This window comes from Xyrauchen texanus, chromosome 8 (genome assembly GCF_025860055.1).
Source record: "Xyrauchen texanus isolate HMW12.3.18 chromosome 8, RBS_HiC_50CHRs, whole genome shotgun sequence".
NCBI classification, from domain to species: domain Eukaryota; kingdom Metazoa; phylum Chordata; class Actinopteri; order Cypriniformes; family Catostomidae; genus Xyrauchen; species Xyrauchen texanus.
This window is the reverse complement of record NC_068283.1, coordinates 43,521,782-43,536,847: the sequence shown is the minus strand read 5'-3', so window position 1 is coordinate 43,536,847 and position 15,066 is coordinate 43,521,782. Positions and strand designations below refer to the sequence as shown.

Genomic DNA, 15,066 nt, shown 5'->3' with positions numbered 1-15,066 from the left:
TAAGATCAGAGGTGAATATCGGCGCTCAAGAGAGACCCCTAGTGTCGCTTCTCCGACACAACGTGTCGTTCCCTCCCTCGGGGAACGGAGGTTACATACGTAACCAAATGGTTGCTTGAGAGGTGAAAATTAAGACATGGGCTTGAACTCAACCTACTGTTAGGACGTCTGTATAGGTACATTTACGCATTTGGCAGATGCTTTTATCCAAAGCGACTTACAGTGCACTTATTACAGTGACAATCCCCCCCGGAACAACCTGGAGTTAAGTGTCTTACCTGGGTGGTGACTGCGAGGATCAAACCAGCAACCTTCTGATTAACAGTCATGAGCTTTAGTCCACTACGCGGGTGGTGGCGTAGTGGGTAACTGTTTACATGATGCAGAAAGGCATTAAATAAATTAAACAAATACAAAAATATCAGACTGAGATGATTATGACTGCAACAGATAGCAAAAGAGAACGTGACAAGCTTTGTCTTCTCGGCGTGTTTGATGTAGGCAAGGAGAACCGAGGGATGACAGGTAGGGGTCTCAGAAGGACGATCTCCTGTTTGCGGCATCCATGGAGAGGGCAGATATTCTGATGGGGTCTGGCTGCTGCGGTCTTCTCCGTTTAAACTCTGCCTACACACTGGACATGCTGTGTGGCCATAGAACAGAATATAGATTACATTAGCTTTGGGCAGTTCTCTCACAAGAGTTTTAACAAGTGGACTCCTTATTTTAGTCCTATTTCACACAATGCTCAGGCTGTTCTTTGACTATTGTCTGGCAAGTCAAAAATACCTCAGCAAAATCCCCCACTGCTAATGTTCAGTGACTGCTATAGTAGGGCAACTACAGCATGGGTGATCCAATTCTGCATTTAGCATCTAATAATGTATAGTTGATTGTAATTTGACATTCCTTTAAGGCAATTCTAAACGGTAAAGCTGGCAAAATTCTTTATAAGAGCTTATTGTTCTGTGTCATTAACCTATTTTGAGTCGACCCCATATAAATGTTTCTACCAGGTAGTCAAAGCATGTTCAAAATTCCTTTAGGTCCTAATACCTGAATGAGCACTGTGAATATCATAATGACATTTAGTACTTTATAAGGATCTGTTTTGTGAGTTTATTTTACAAAAGCTCAACTCTCTTTTGTTATGACTCACCATTTCCAGCCATTCTGAATGAAAGAAGTGGTTACAGGGGAGCTGTCTGACTGGCTGTCCCACTGCAAAGTTCTCTCTGTGCACTGGACATACAGCAGTCTACAGGAGTAAATAAATGTTTATCAATACCCCTGTGGTTAGAGGGGGTGGGGGGGGGGGAAATATGTAAATAAATCAATACTTGGATGCATTGCGATGCGGAAGGATGATTCTGAATCTATTCAAAATCGATTTCCTAAAATGTTAATTGGTAACTTAAAATGTGGACAGAACAAGAGAGGCAGAACTCTGAAGTGCGGCAGTGCAGCGCCAGACAGTTGGTGGAGTGCACATAACATAAACCAGTGTTCCCCCTATTCGGCACGTCACCGCTTCTGAATTTTAGCACGATTATCAAAGTGCAACTAACTTTTTTTTATGTAAAAAAAAACCTAATGATTTTCACTCGCACACTGTGCGAGCATGGTAACATTCAACAATTGGCTAGATCACTCTCATTCTTCAAAGGACACCTATGTGACACGCAGCAGAAAATGACCATGAAAGCAAGAGGAGCAGAGGAAAATATGAGCAATAAGTTGTCAGCGTGGCAGTAAATGTACAGTGTAGGTCAGAGTGTCCCCCAAACATCTCCCCTGGGCTGCAGACTCAGGTCTGAATACTGAAATGGAAAGCTAACAGTACATCTTTGGCTACTAGTTAAAGTTTGTTTATTGTCATTTATCAATATACAGAGTACATACATTAACAAAATGTTGTTTCTCAAGGTCCATGGTGCTAAAAACAAGATCACAAAATAATCAACTTTCAAGACTCCACAAAACACAATAACTACACTAGAGGACACCAAAAAAAAAAAAAAAAAAAAAAAAAGAGCAGATCTATTTCTGTAAGGCGGAGTGAACAGGGTGTGGTTGCAGCATTGTAAAGTGCATAGTTCAACATGTATTTGCATCTACACTAATAATAGCAGCATCAGCAGCAAAAGGAGTCACTAATAATGCTACGTAACATTAGCTACATTTATAGGACGTAAAGTTAATAAGCTCCACTCACTTTTGTCTCTAAACCTAGAGTTCCTCCCACCTGCAATCAGACACTTGCTGTCAGTTTAGTCAATTTGTCTTGCAGCCCAGAAATATTTCATACTGACAGATGGGAGAGAAGAGATCTTCTCTATCAGCTGGAGGAGGTCCTGTGTTCTACAACTGACCTAGTAACTACATTGACAAAAACACACCTGTGAACTGCAAAGAAATGAAAAGGTGGCAGGGACATAAAGTTTGAGTTGAGTTCTATTAAGTTTGGTTTACCGGTGTCATCACGGCATCTAACCCTCCCTTTCCCCAGGGGATTCATTATCCCCTGGATTAGAGTGCAGTCCTGAGAGAGAGACACCACAAGTTAATTAGAAATAATGCTTACACGGACACTAGACCTTACACTGTTGTAAGCCCGTTTATCGGTCCAATGGCGGTCTCCAATAATACGGGTGAAGGTCTCTGCGCGTTACTGTGTTTCTTTGTACGCAACACAACAATATTAAATGAAATACATTTTCTCTTATGTATTATCTCGTTATTTCATCTGACTCCATAAATGAAAAAGGTTTTTATTGATATCTGAGCATCATTAAAAGTGAGCGAATGTTTGATTATTCTTTTAATTATACTTTACCCGTTTAGATTAAGAAACTATGTCGCTTTGAGGTCCTCGCGTGTTTTCTCTACACCGCGGGTCGCACGATCACAAGCGGCCAGTATTGGATCATCAAACAGAGGTAATTGCTATATACCTGAGATCGGTCACGTTCACGTATACACAATCAAAGATACTTCAGTATAGCCCCATGGAATTGCACACACTTGAATGTAACTTAACGTTTTCTTCAGTAGAGGTCACGGCCACTATTACAGATGTAAGTTGACCAACATAACTTCTCTTATAATAGCTTTGGATTGGCCATGCGTGGTTTCCCACGAACACTTATCTGGAGAAACATCAAATTAAAACAGAGGTAAGACACACCCGAATTTAGATTGGTCAAGCAGCGTTTGCTCTTCTAAACGGAAATTCCCTTTTTGTCTTTGCAAACCAAGTACACTTGAATCGATGCCAAATATTAGTCGTCACTAATCTGACGCAGACTTGCGGTAACATACGAATCGTTCAATCTGTTTGGGAAACACAATGTCAGAGTCAGTCAGAATAAATCAAATGTTGACAATTTATTGATCAGTTAACATAATCAATTCATCAATTCCAATTAGACATTGATAAGTCAAAGTTAGACATTTTATCAAAACATAAGAAATTCGAATTGCAATCACCTGAAATAAACTACAAACAGTAAACTGTTTGGGTTCGTCTGATTACAGAGAGCCCTGAGCAATGTGTCGCCTCTCCTTAAATATCCAAACCATGGACAAAGGGGATTTTGGGAGTGGTTAGGTTTGGAAGTCCTGGGGACATACTTCATTAACATACAAGCAGGGATGGAGACAGACCTCCAGAATTATAAAGCATTTGGCAAAGACCTTATAACTTTGCTGTCATTAAGTTTACAAATCTGGGAATAAGACACTATACCAGATGCACTGAGACATTTTAAATGATACCAAACATGTTCCACTAGTTACATTATTTGTATACATCAGATATTATATTTTGTTGCATGTAGATGAGGAGGGGGGCAGATGTTTGTGCCTAAATTGGCCTGAGGTTAGGTAGAGGTCAGATGTGAGATTTGTGTTTTATTGTCCTTGCTCAGTAGGATGTGTTGACTCAGGTGAAGATGTTCTTCTGTGTGAGAGTTTTTATGACTTGGTTCTCGCAGAGTTCTTTTACTTTTATGACCTCTTGATGTCAGCCTTACAGTTTCCTCCGCTTGACCCCCGGGGACAATTCCAGAAGAGTCCCTGTGGGGTCATTGTGTCTTAGTTTCTATTTTTATCTCAGTCGCAGAAGAGTGTGCAGTTGCGAAGGGCTGAGAGCCAGTGCCATGTCGGTTGATGTCCGTATGGATCTGATGAGGCAAGTTGCAACACTGTGTCTGGTTGAGGTTAGCACATGCGTTCAGTTCATAGAGTCCATCAAGGCATTTGTGGCTTGTTCAGTGGACATGTCATTTCATCATGGAGAAACATTGCACCTTCCCTTTGATGATTTTTGTTAATAAAAGTGTGTGCTCTGTATGTTTAGGAGATGGGTGGAACCTGATCTAGAGCAATTGGTGTTGCATAATTTTTGGTTCCGGTGCTAAACCGGGAGGCAGTACAGCTATTTTTTGTTTTTGTAGAGCTGTGAGGTGTGAGTGGCCTGTTAGATTTGCTTTCGCACCCATCTCCAGCATGGCCAAATTGATGTCCTGGCTTGAGGCCGGGGGATCAGAATTATTTTTGCATCTGTCCCTCACGACATTGCAACCGGAAATATGAACAACTACAGAAAGAGAAAACAGTTAATGTTGAACCTTTAATTAATTTGCATTTAGACATGTGGTACTTTATTTTCCTCTGATGGTCAAAGCCAAACTGTTGGTTGGTTTGAGCTTGAGGACACTGCCTAACATGAAAAAGCAACAAATAAACAAAGTAAAAGAATGTCAGTACTTGCCTGCTTTTGTTCATGGTGGCTACAAGGCTCAAATTATGTCATTTCCACTCTGTGATGTCATTTAAAGCAACAGTACATTATTTATAGATAAAACAAGTTAGTGTGACGGTGGTAAGTCAAACTGAGGGACCTTACACAAATCATAAAATATTTACCAAAAAATACGATTTATTTTAAATAAATATAGCTTATATATACAGGGACACACATAAAATCCTGAAAATTATAAATGTTTGAAAAAAATGTATAACTTATTTGGTGATATTTTAGATGCAAGTGTCATGTTGGTCAACACGGACATGTGAAATTGGCAATGTACTAATGAAAAATGATTAAAAATAGTATGTTACTCTTTAAGAATAGTATTTTTATCATATATCATGTTAACAAGAACACTTCATTTAATAACTTTAAGCTTTGGAAACACACTTTGGGACATTTTTTGTGCCTTATGCATCTCATCAAATGTTGCGGACGCAAATGGCAGTCGTCTCATAGAATAACTATTTTACACAGTTATGTTTTTAACAAAAACCCAAGAGCTCAGATGTCATTCTAATGAGGAACTAATTGATAAAGCTGCTGCAATGAAAAATAAAGCTTTTGGGACAGAGCCTCCTCTTTACAGTGTGTTGATGAGGCTTACCAAGGTGCATTTAAATTCTAGTTTGATCTTTTACAAAAAAGTGTCAAATAGGGCAAAAGTTACTCTGTCAGAACACTATTCTTAAACACTGGTCTATTTTGGCCTCTGATCCGGCATTAGCATTAGCATACCCAGCATTTTAATGATCTTCCCCTCTTTGTCTATAGAAGAGGTCCTAACTTATGCAACAAGCTGGTGCAGGCCTAACATTAAGACAGGTCCTAAACAGAATATTTTAGCTCCTCTAAAAGATGGGAATAATAAACTGGCTAAACACTTCTCAGGTTTTAGGCTTTAATAAGAATTTTAAGGATGACCTAGGAGTTTGGCACACTAGTGTACATCTGCTGTCAGGACAGTCAAATCAGTTACTATCTGACCTAATTACAAACTTTCATTGTAATCCTGACAGTCTTTGGAAGCCTGTACATTTCATCAAAATGGGTAATATCACATGTGTACATATGTCTGAGTGCTTAATGTCTAAACAAAAAGAGGTCCGTTTAGGTTTTAACAAGCCCCATAATTAGTCACAATGTGCCCTCTGCTGGTCAAAGCCCTACATTAAATTAAAATGCTGAAAAAGGTTCATGTTGTTTTCAAAAGACATATACAGTATTTATTACAATGGTCTGTATCCTACACCAACATTAAATGAGTACCACTGCTGTTAGTTTTTCCCCGCACAACTGTTAATGTTTTTTAAGATATAAAACTAAAGTTGATGAATGGTGTAAAAAGCATGAATTCCCTCTAATGTGTTTGTTTACCAAAATAGGCAGTAAAGGAGCAAAAGGGGGCAATTTATCTGGATGAAAATAATAATAATAATTTATTGTAAGTCGTAAAACTGCAATCCAAATATTACATTTGTATAGGCTACACACAAAGGGAAGAAAAGGACCAAGAAATAAGAGGATCTTAGTATGTTAAATAGTGGCAGGCAAACCCCCCAGGCTCACAGAAATGGTTTAACCCTACAACTCAGCAGCCAATGGAAAAGTGCAACACTCACCCCTTCAAACTGGACAAGTGGCCAAATGGCTCAGAATCACATGAAATCAACAACATGTTGTCAACTCGTTATCAACGCGTTAACAACACGTAAACAACGCGTGAAAAATTAACACGTAGACAACGCGATAACAACGTGCAAACCCCCTTAGCGAGTAAAAGAGCAATCAAGCAACTAGCGACCATTTTAGCGACTTTTGTAATCTGCTTTAGCGACATTCTTCCACATCTGGCGACACAAAAACATCAGCTCCATCGTGAGTGATGTCTCATTTGTCTCGGTGTTCTTGCGCCACTCTGTGTATCCAGTAACATGACTGACCTGCAGATGATGTATGTGCACACGGATGTTCTGTAAATCTAATTACTAACATGTTGCTGGTATGTGTTGTGACCATCTCAACCTCAGTTAACATACATGCTGCCTCTTTAGAAAATCATCATACAGCGATAAAAGAGCATTGAGAAATAATCCAGCAGAGAGAGAGAGAGAGAGAGAGAGAGAGATATATATGAACTAATAATAATATGATCTATAGTAAAGTGTAGATATAAGTGATATTAACAGATGAGGTGTCACTGTCATTAAGTCATTGTGACACACAACAGATACATTAAATAAACAAGATATTACATATTATCTCCACAACAGCTCCATGTGAGGCATTATAATATATTATAGATCCACGTTTAATAATAAATCATAAATAACATCCCCAACACTACACCTGGCTGATATTGCTAGGATCATTTTGGACTTTGTTATTGTTCAATAATGCAGTTTAATTCAAAACATAATAAATAAATATAAATCCCCCACTGTCTGAATGTCTGACAAGTTCAATTAGTGAACGTTAAATGATTAGTAGTAAAATATTAATTGTTAAATAATTCGTTCAGTAATAATAATAAAATGGTTCTGCACCTGTAAATAATTGCCGGAGCTCTTTACACCAATGACGTGTAAATTTGACGTCTTACGTAATAAATGATGTAATCATCAGCTAAGTGTTTGTGTCCATCAAGGCTGCACGATTAACTGAATTAATGACATCACAATTTGTCCACTCTGCTTGCTCTGTAATGTTATGTTGCTATGGTTACAAACAGCTCATTAATATCTGACTGGAACAACCTGTGCGAATCCAGCCAATCGGAATCGAGTATTAGAACAGACCATATACACACACACACACACACACACACACACACACACACACACACACACACACAGACACACACACACACACACACACACACACACACACACACACACTATATAGTATTCTATATAAAACAAACTTTTCAAAATGGATTTTCGATCAATATATATGAAGTCGTTCATTTAAAGCGATTCGAGTTTAACATTTCTAAATATTTTTACATCTGTTGATTATATGAATGTTGCGCTCTCAACACTTCATTAATTAAATGCTTTTAGCTTCATTAAAGAAATAAATCATCCTCATGTTCTTGTTAAAAATGATTAAAATATAATTAAAGTCTCACAGACAGAACTGTTGAGTAAATGTTACTGTGAATATTATTTATGAATCTCATTAAATCACCTGATCACACATTGTGCTCCAAAATTAATTAGTATTTGTTTATTATTTACATCTCATTAGATATGTGTTGATTTGTCTGACAGTATATTAATATAATTACTCTCCTGTTTTTAGGATTCTTCATTGTTGCAGTTTTGCCCGTGTTGACAACAGTGACACGATATAACTGGGATTTTCTATGTGGGGATCAAATCGGCTGTAAGTGTTTGAATTATGATCTGATAATTATAAATGCATATTATGATTCATTTATTACCCACAAATGTTTGTGTCACTGTCAGTCATCATGAATTGAGGATCTATGAAGGAAAAGTGTGTCACTTATAATCCTGATTATTATTAATGTTCATATAGAAAATAAAATGAATGAAAATATTGTTTCATGTGTTTCAGGTTCACCTTTGGTCAGAAGATCAGTGTGGCTCGTGTTAATGTCATTCATTAATGCAGTAATGATCTATTTCTGCATCATAGCACTGGAAAATGAAACGGGTACAATAATGATTTTATAAACTCTGTAAATGAATTTCAACAGTCTTCATATAACTTCAGTTTACAGTTCAGTGCATTATAAAGTTCAGGTTTATAAAGTCACTTTAAAGACTGTTTGATGATATAAAGGTCATATATTGTTTCTCCATGTCCAGATTCTGTGGGATGGGGATGTTTGATCGGGTTTCTGCAGTTACTCTGGACAGTTATGAACTTCACAGCGTCATTTGCTGATTGGGGTAAATTATTGATCATCTTCCCTGTGTGTGTGTGTGTGTGTGTGTGTGTGTGTGTGTGTGTGTGAGTTTGTTTGTGTAAGTTTTTATGTGTTTGTGTGTGTGTGTGTGTTTGTGCGAGTTTGTTTGTGTGTGTCTGTGTGTGTTTTTTGTGTGTGTGTGTTTTTATGTGTTTGTGTGTGTGTGTGTGTGTGTGTGTTTTTTTGTGTGTGTGTGTGTGTTTGTTTGTGTTTGTGTGTGTATGTTTTTATGTGTTTGTGTGTGTGTTTGTTTGTATGTTTGTTTGTGTGTGTGTGTGTGTGTGTGTTTTTGTGTGTGTTTGTGTGAGTTTTTGTGTGTGTGTTTTTATGTGTTTGTGTGTGTTTGTTTGTTTGTTTGTGTGTGTTTGTGTGAGTTTGTGTGTGTGTTTTTTGTGTGTGTGTGTGTGTGTGAGAGTTTTTGTGTGTGTGTATGTGTGTGTCTGTTTGTTTGTGTGTGAGTTTGTGTGTGTGTTTTGTTTGTGTGTGTGTGTGTTTGTTTGTGTGTGAGTTTGTTTGTGTGTGTAAGTGTTTGTGTGAGTTTTTGTGTGTTTGTGTGTAAGTGTTTGTTTGTGTGAGTTTGTGTGTGTCGTATAGTGTGTGTAAGTGTTTGTTTTTGTGAGTTTGTGTGTTTTTGTGTGTGTAAGTGTTTGTTTGTGTGAGTTTTTGTGTGTTTGTGTGTGTAGGTGTTTGTTTGTGTGAGTTTTTGTGTGTTTGTGTGTGTAGGTGTTTGTGTGAGTTTGTGTGTGTTTTTGTGTGTGTAAGTGTTTGTTTTTGTGAGTTTGTGTGTTTTTGTGTGTGTAAGTGTTTGTTTGTGTGAGTTTTTGTGTGTTTGTGTGTGTAGGTGTATGTGTGAGTTTGTATGTGTCGGTGTAGTGTGTGTGTTTTTGTGTGTGAGTTTGTGTGTGTGTTTTTGTGTGTTTGTGTGTGTAAGTGTTTGTTTGTGTGAGTTTTTGTGTGTTTGTGTGTGTAAGTGTTTGTGTGAGTTTGTATGTGTCTGTGTAGTGTGTGTGTGTTTTTGTGTGTTTGTGTGTGTAAGTGTTTGTTTGTGTGAGTTTTTGTGTGTTTGTGTATGTAAGTGTTTGTGTGAGTTTGTGTGTGTGTTTTTGTGTGTTTTTGTGTGTAAGTGTTTGTTTGTGTGAGTTTGTGTGTGTCGGTATAGTGTGTGTGTGTTTTGTGTGTGAGTTTGTGTGTGTGTTTTGTGTGTGTAAGTGTTTGTTTTTGTGAGTTTGTGTGTTTTTGTGTGTGTAAGTGTTTGTTTGTGTGAGTTTTTGTGTGTTTGTGTGTGTAGGTGTTTGTGTGTGTCGTGTGTGTGTGTGTGTGTTTTTGTGTGTGAGTTTGTGTTTTTGTGTGTGAGTTTGTGTGTGTAAGTGTTTGTTTGTGTGAGTTTTTGTGTGAGTTTGTATGTGTCTGTGTAGTGTGTGTGTGTTTTTGTGTGTTTGTGTGTGTAAGTGTTTGTTTGTGTGAGTTTTTGTGTGTTTGTGTGTGTAAGTGTTTGTTTGTGTGAGATTGTGTGTGTGTGTGTGTGTGTGTTTTTGTGTGTTTGTGTGTGTAAGTGTTTGTTTTTGTGAGTTTGTGTGTGTAAGTGTTTGTTTGTGTGTTTTTGTGTGTTTGTGTGTGTAAGTGTTTGTTAGTGTGTGTGTGTGTGTGTGTGTGTTTTTGTGTGTGACTTTGTGTGTGTGGTTTGTGTGTGTAAGTGTTTGTTTGTGTGAGTTTTTGTGTGTTTGTGTGTGTAAGTGTTTGTTAGTGTGTGTGTTTTTGTGTGTGACTTTGTGTGTGTGGTTTGTGTGTGTAAGTGTTTGTTTGTGTGAGTTTTTGTGTGTTTGTGTGTGTAAGTGATTGTTTGTGTGAGTTTTTGTGTGTTTGTGTGTGTGTAAGTGTGAGTTTTTGTGTGTTTGTGTGTGTAAGTGTTTGTTTGTGTGAGTTTGTGTGTGTGTTTTGTGTGAGTTTGTGTGTGTCGGTGTAGTGTGTGTGTATTTTTGTGGGTTTGTGTGTGTAAGTGATTGTTTGTGTGAGTTTTTGTGTGTGTAAGTGTTTGTTTGTGTGAGTTTTTGTGTGTGTTTTTGTGTGTGTAAATGTTTGTGTGAGCTTTTGTGTGTGTTTTTGTGTGTTTGTGTGTGTGTAAGTGTGAGTTTTTGTGTGTGTTTTTGTGTGTTTGTGTGTGTAAGTGTTTGTTTGTGTGAGTTTTTGTGTGTAAGTGTTTGTTTGTGTGAGTTTGTGTGTGTGTTTTGTGTGTTTGTGTGTGTGTAAGTGTTTGTTTGTGTGAGTTTGTGTGTCGGTGTAGTGTGTGTGTGTGTTTTTGTGTGTGAGTTTGTGTGTGTGTTTTGTGTGTTTGTGTGTGTGTAAGTGTTTGTTTTTGTGAGTTTGTGTGTTTTTGTGTAAGTGTTTGTTTGTGTGAGTTTTTGTGTGTTTGTGTGTGTAAGTGTGAGTTTTTGTGTGTTTGTGTGTGTAAGTGTTTGTTTGTGTGAGTTTGTGTGTGTGTTTTGTGTGTTTGTGTGTGTGTAAGTGTTTGTTTGTGTGAGTTTGTGTGTGTCGGTGTAGTGTGTGTGTGTTTTTGTGGGTTTGTGTGTGTAATTGATTGTTTGTGTGAGTTTTTGTGTGTTTGTGTGTGTAAGTGTTTGTTTGTGTGAGTTTTTGTGTGTGTTTTTGTGTGTGTGTAAATGTTTGTGTGAGCTTTTGTGTGTTTGTGTGTGTGTAAGTGTGAGTTTTTGTGTGTGTTTTTGTGTGTTTGTGTGTGTAAGTGTTTGTTTGTGTGAGTTTTTGTGTGTTTGTGTGTGTAAGTGTTTGTTTGTGTGAGTTTGTGTGTGTGTTTTGTGTGTTTGTGTGTGTGTAAGTGTTTGTTTGTGTGAGTTTGTGTGTCGGTGTAGTGTGTGTGTGTTTTTGTGTGTGAGTTTGTGTGTGTGTTTTGTGTGTTTGTGTGTGTGTAAGTGTTTGTTTTTGTGAGTTTGTGTGTTTTTGTGTAAGTGTTTGTTTGTGTGTTTGTGTGTGTAAGTGTTTGTGTGAGTTTGTGTGTGTCGGTGTAGTGTGTGTGCGTTTTTGTGTGTGAGTTTGTGTGTGTGTGTGTGTGTGTTTGTGTGAGTTTTTGTGTGTCTGTGTAGTGTGTGTGTGTAAGTGTTTGTTTTTGTGAGTTTGTGTGAGTTTTTGTGTGTTTGCGTGTGTAAGTGTTTGTTTGTGTGAGTTTTTGTGTGTTTGTGTGTGTCGTTGTAGTGTGTGTGTGTGTGTGTGTGTGTGTGTGTGTGTGTAAGTGATTGTTTGTGTGAGTTTTTGTGTGTGTAAGTGTGAGTTTTTGTGTGTGTTTTTGTGTGTTTGTGTGTGTAAATGTTTGTGTGAGCTTTTGTGTGTGTTTTTGTGTGTTTGTGTGTGTGTAAGTGTGAGTTTTTGTGTGTGTTTTTGTGTGTTTGTGTGTGTAAGTGTTTGTTTGTGTGAGTTTTGTGTGTAAGTGTTTGTTTGTGTGAGTTGTGTGTGTGTGTTTTGTGTGTTTGTGTGTGTGTAAGTGTTTGTTTGTGTGAGTTTGTGTGTGTCGTGTGTTAGTGTGTGTGTGTGTTTTGTGTGTGAGTTTGTGTGTGTGTTTTGTAAATGTTTGTGTGCTTGTGTAAGTGTTTGTTTTTGTGTGTTTGTGTGTGTGTAAGTGTGAGTTTTTGTGTGTGTTTTTGTGTGTTTGTGTGTGTAAGTGTTTGTTTGTGTGAGTTTTTGTGTGTTTGTGTGTGTAAGTGTTTGTTTGTGTGAGTTTGTGTGTTTGTGTGTGTGTAAGTGTTTGTTTGTGTGAGTTTGTGTGTCGGTGTAGTGTGTGTGTGTTTTTGTGTGTGAGTTTGTGTGTGTGTTTTGTGTGTTTGTGTGTGTGTAAGTGTTTGTTTTTGTGAGTTTGTGTGTTTTTGTGTAAGTGTTTGTTTGTGTGTTTGTGTGTGTAAGTGTTTGTGTGAGTTTGTGTGTGTCGGTGTAGTGTGTGTGCGTTTTTGTGTGTGAGTTTGTGTGTGTGTGTGTTTGTGTGAGTTTTTGTGTGTCTGTGTAGTGTGTGTGTGTAAGTGTTTGTTTTTGTGAGTTTGTGTGAGTTTTTGTGTGTTTGCGTGTGTAAGTGTTTGTTTGTGTGAGTTTTTGTGTGTTTGTGTGTGTCGTTGTAGTGTGTGTGTGTGTGTGTGTGTGTGTAAGTGTTTGTTTTTGTGAGTTTGTGTGTGTGTTTTTGTGTGTGTGTTTTGTGAGTTTTTATATAATCTATCTCTGTCATGTAAGGAATAATTGACGACGGGCCGTTGAATTATTGAAAAATAATGCCCGGGGTGGTAATGCGGTCACGACGCGAAGCGGAGTGGCCGTTACACCTCGGGTGTGCATTATTTTTCAATAATTCAACGGCCCAGAGTCAATTATTCCGCTTATACTACAGTTACCACACCTCGAAACATTGTTTAGATGATGTGATTCTAGACGTTTGTCAAATTTTTGTCATTAAAACGCTCTTGTATGTAGGACTAATTTCTTACGCATCTAATCCCATGCCTCCGTTGCTAATTCCAAAACGTCATTTTAGAGTTAGTAACGGAGGTTTGAGCCACTGACAGCAGACTAATGCAGTTATTAGTGTAGTTATTAGAGAGACAGAGGTTGCAATAATGAGACAGAAAATCATGTGCGTCATATTATTTAATTTATTTATTTATTCATTTGTTAATTCGAACGAATTTATTTATTAAAATTAAACTGCACGTTTCCATTGATGGTGAAGTCAGACATCGAAAATGGCAGATCAAGCGCATTGGGCTGCATGTTAGCAGAGGTTTTTTTTCCCCTGGTGATCCTTGGCTTGATTTTCGTTTGTACTTTTGTTTCCTGAGAGGATCAAGCTCCATGTCTTTCTTTCTTTAGCGGAAGGTGCCCAGTAGCTTCTCAGGCTTGTCTCACACTTGTGAAACCAGATGCGTTTCGGACAGTGGCATAGAAAGCCCGCAGCTGGGTATTTAAAGAGTCTGCCCCGTCTCTCTCTAGTTTGTCCACAGTATTTTTTGGCTTAAGCCAGTCGTTAAACACATTGACAGCCCAAGCTGTTGTTTTTTTGGTGTTTTCTTCATGTTTTTCGCCCTCGAGTCGGTCTAGCTGTTCATTATGGGGTGCCGTTTGTAAAGTGGCTCACGCTGAAAATAACAGCAACATTTTGTCACATTTAGCTTCAAACAATGTTTAAAAATCTGGTATGAATTTTTGACGGTCACTTTTTAGCACATTTACAACAATATTTGTTAACATAGAGATATTTTAAATAGTTAAATCTAAATATTAAATGCTACACTTAAATGTTAAATGTTAAATATAAATGTTAAATATAAATATAAATGCTAAATATAAATATAAATGTTAAATATAAATATAAATATAAATGTTATATCTAAATGTTAAATATAAATATAAATATAAATGTTATATCTAAATATTAAATATAAATCTAAATGTTAAATCTAAATGTTAAATCTAAATGTTAAATATAAATGTTAAATATAAATATAAATGTTAAATTTAAATGTTAAATATAAATATAAATATAAATGTTAAATCTAAATGTTAAATCTAAATGTTAAATCTAAATGTTAAATCTAAATGTTTCGTGTGAAACTAAATATTTAGCTAATATGCAAATTTAAATGCCGGTAACCGGAAGTGCCAAAATAAAAGCTCGAGGAGGTCAGTGGGTAGTGTCAAATAACGAATAAAAAACATCTCATCAGGGGAAATGGACTCTTGGACATGGATTATCATGATAAAAACTAACTAAAATAATAAGCACGTTTGGATAAACTGTAACTGTAAACAGCAGACTACTTTGAGGTTTTAGTGTCACTTTTATGAAAGATGAGGGACTTATGACCTGTGGCCATTATAGCCAGCCACGAGGGGCTCACTTCGACTGATCTGTCATGTTTGCTTGCATAAAGGCCAGCAAGAGCCAATCCCTACCCGCCCCTGACCAGGAAAGGTACTGTCGGTCATGGCCGCTCTGTGAAGATGTCAAACGAATCGGCAGAGCCGTCCTGGCGGCTATACAAAATTTCCAAACGTGCTTATTATTTTAGTTAGTTTTTATCATGATAATCCATGTCCAAGAGTCCATTTCCCTGATGAGATGTTTTTATTCGTTATTTGACACTACCCACTGACCTCCTCGAGCTTTTATTTTGGCACTTCCGGTTACCGGCATTTAAATTTGCATATTAGCTAAATATTTAGTTTCACACGAAACATTTAGATTTAACATTTAGATTTAACATTTATATTTAACATTTAAATTTAACATTTATATTTATATTTATATTTAACATTTATATTTAACATT

At 37.2% G+C, this 15,066-nt stretch overlaps 1 protein-coding gene across 4 annotated transcripts in view; it reads left to right on the top strand.

Annotated features, from left to right (window-relative positions):
- The window catches only part of LOC127647781 (uncharacterized), a 115,413-nt gene that overhangs the window by 16,265 nt on the left and 84,082 nt on the right, over positions 1–15,066 (top strand). For all 4 annotated transcript variants that reach the window (XM_052132248.1, XM_052132250.1, XM_052132249.1 and 1 more), the window contains exons 7-9: positions 8,117–8,200; positions 8,396–8,494; positions 8,650–8,733. In XM_052132248.1, coding sequence (XP_051988208.1) covers positions 8,117–8,200; positions 8,396–8,494; positions 8,650–8,733 — 267 coding nt within the window. The remainder of the gene's footprint in view (positions 1–8,116; positions 8,201–8,395; positions 8,495–8,649; positions 8,734–15,066) is intronic.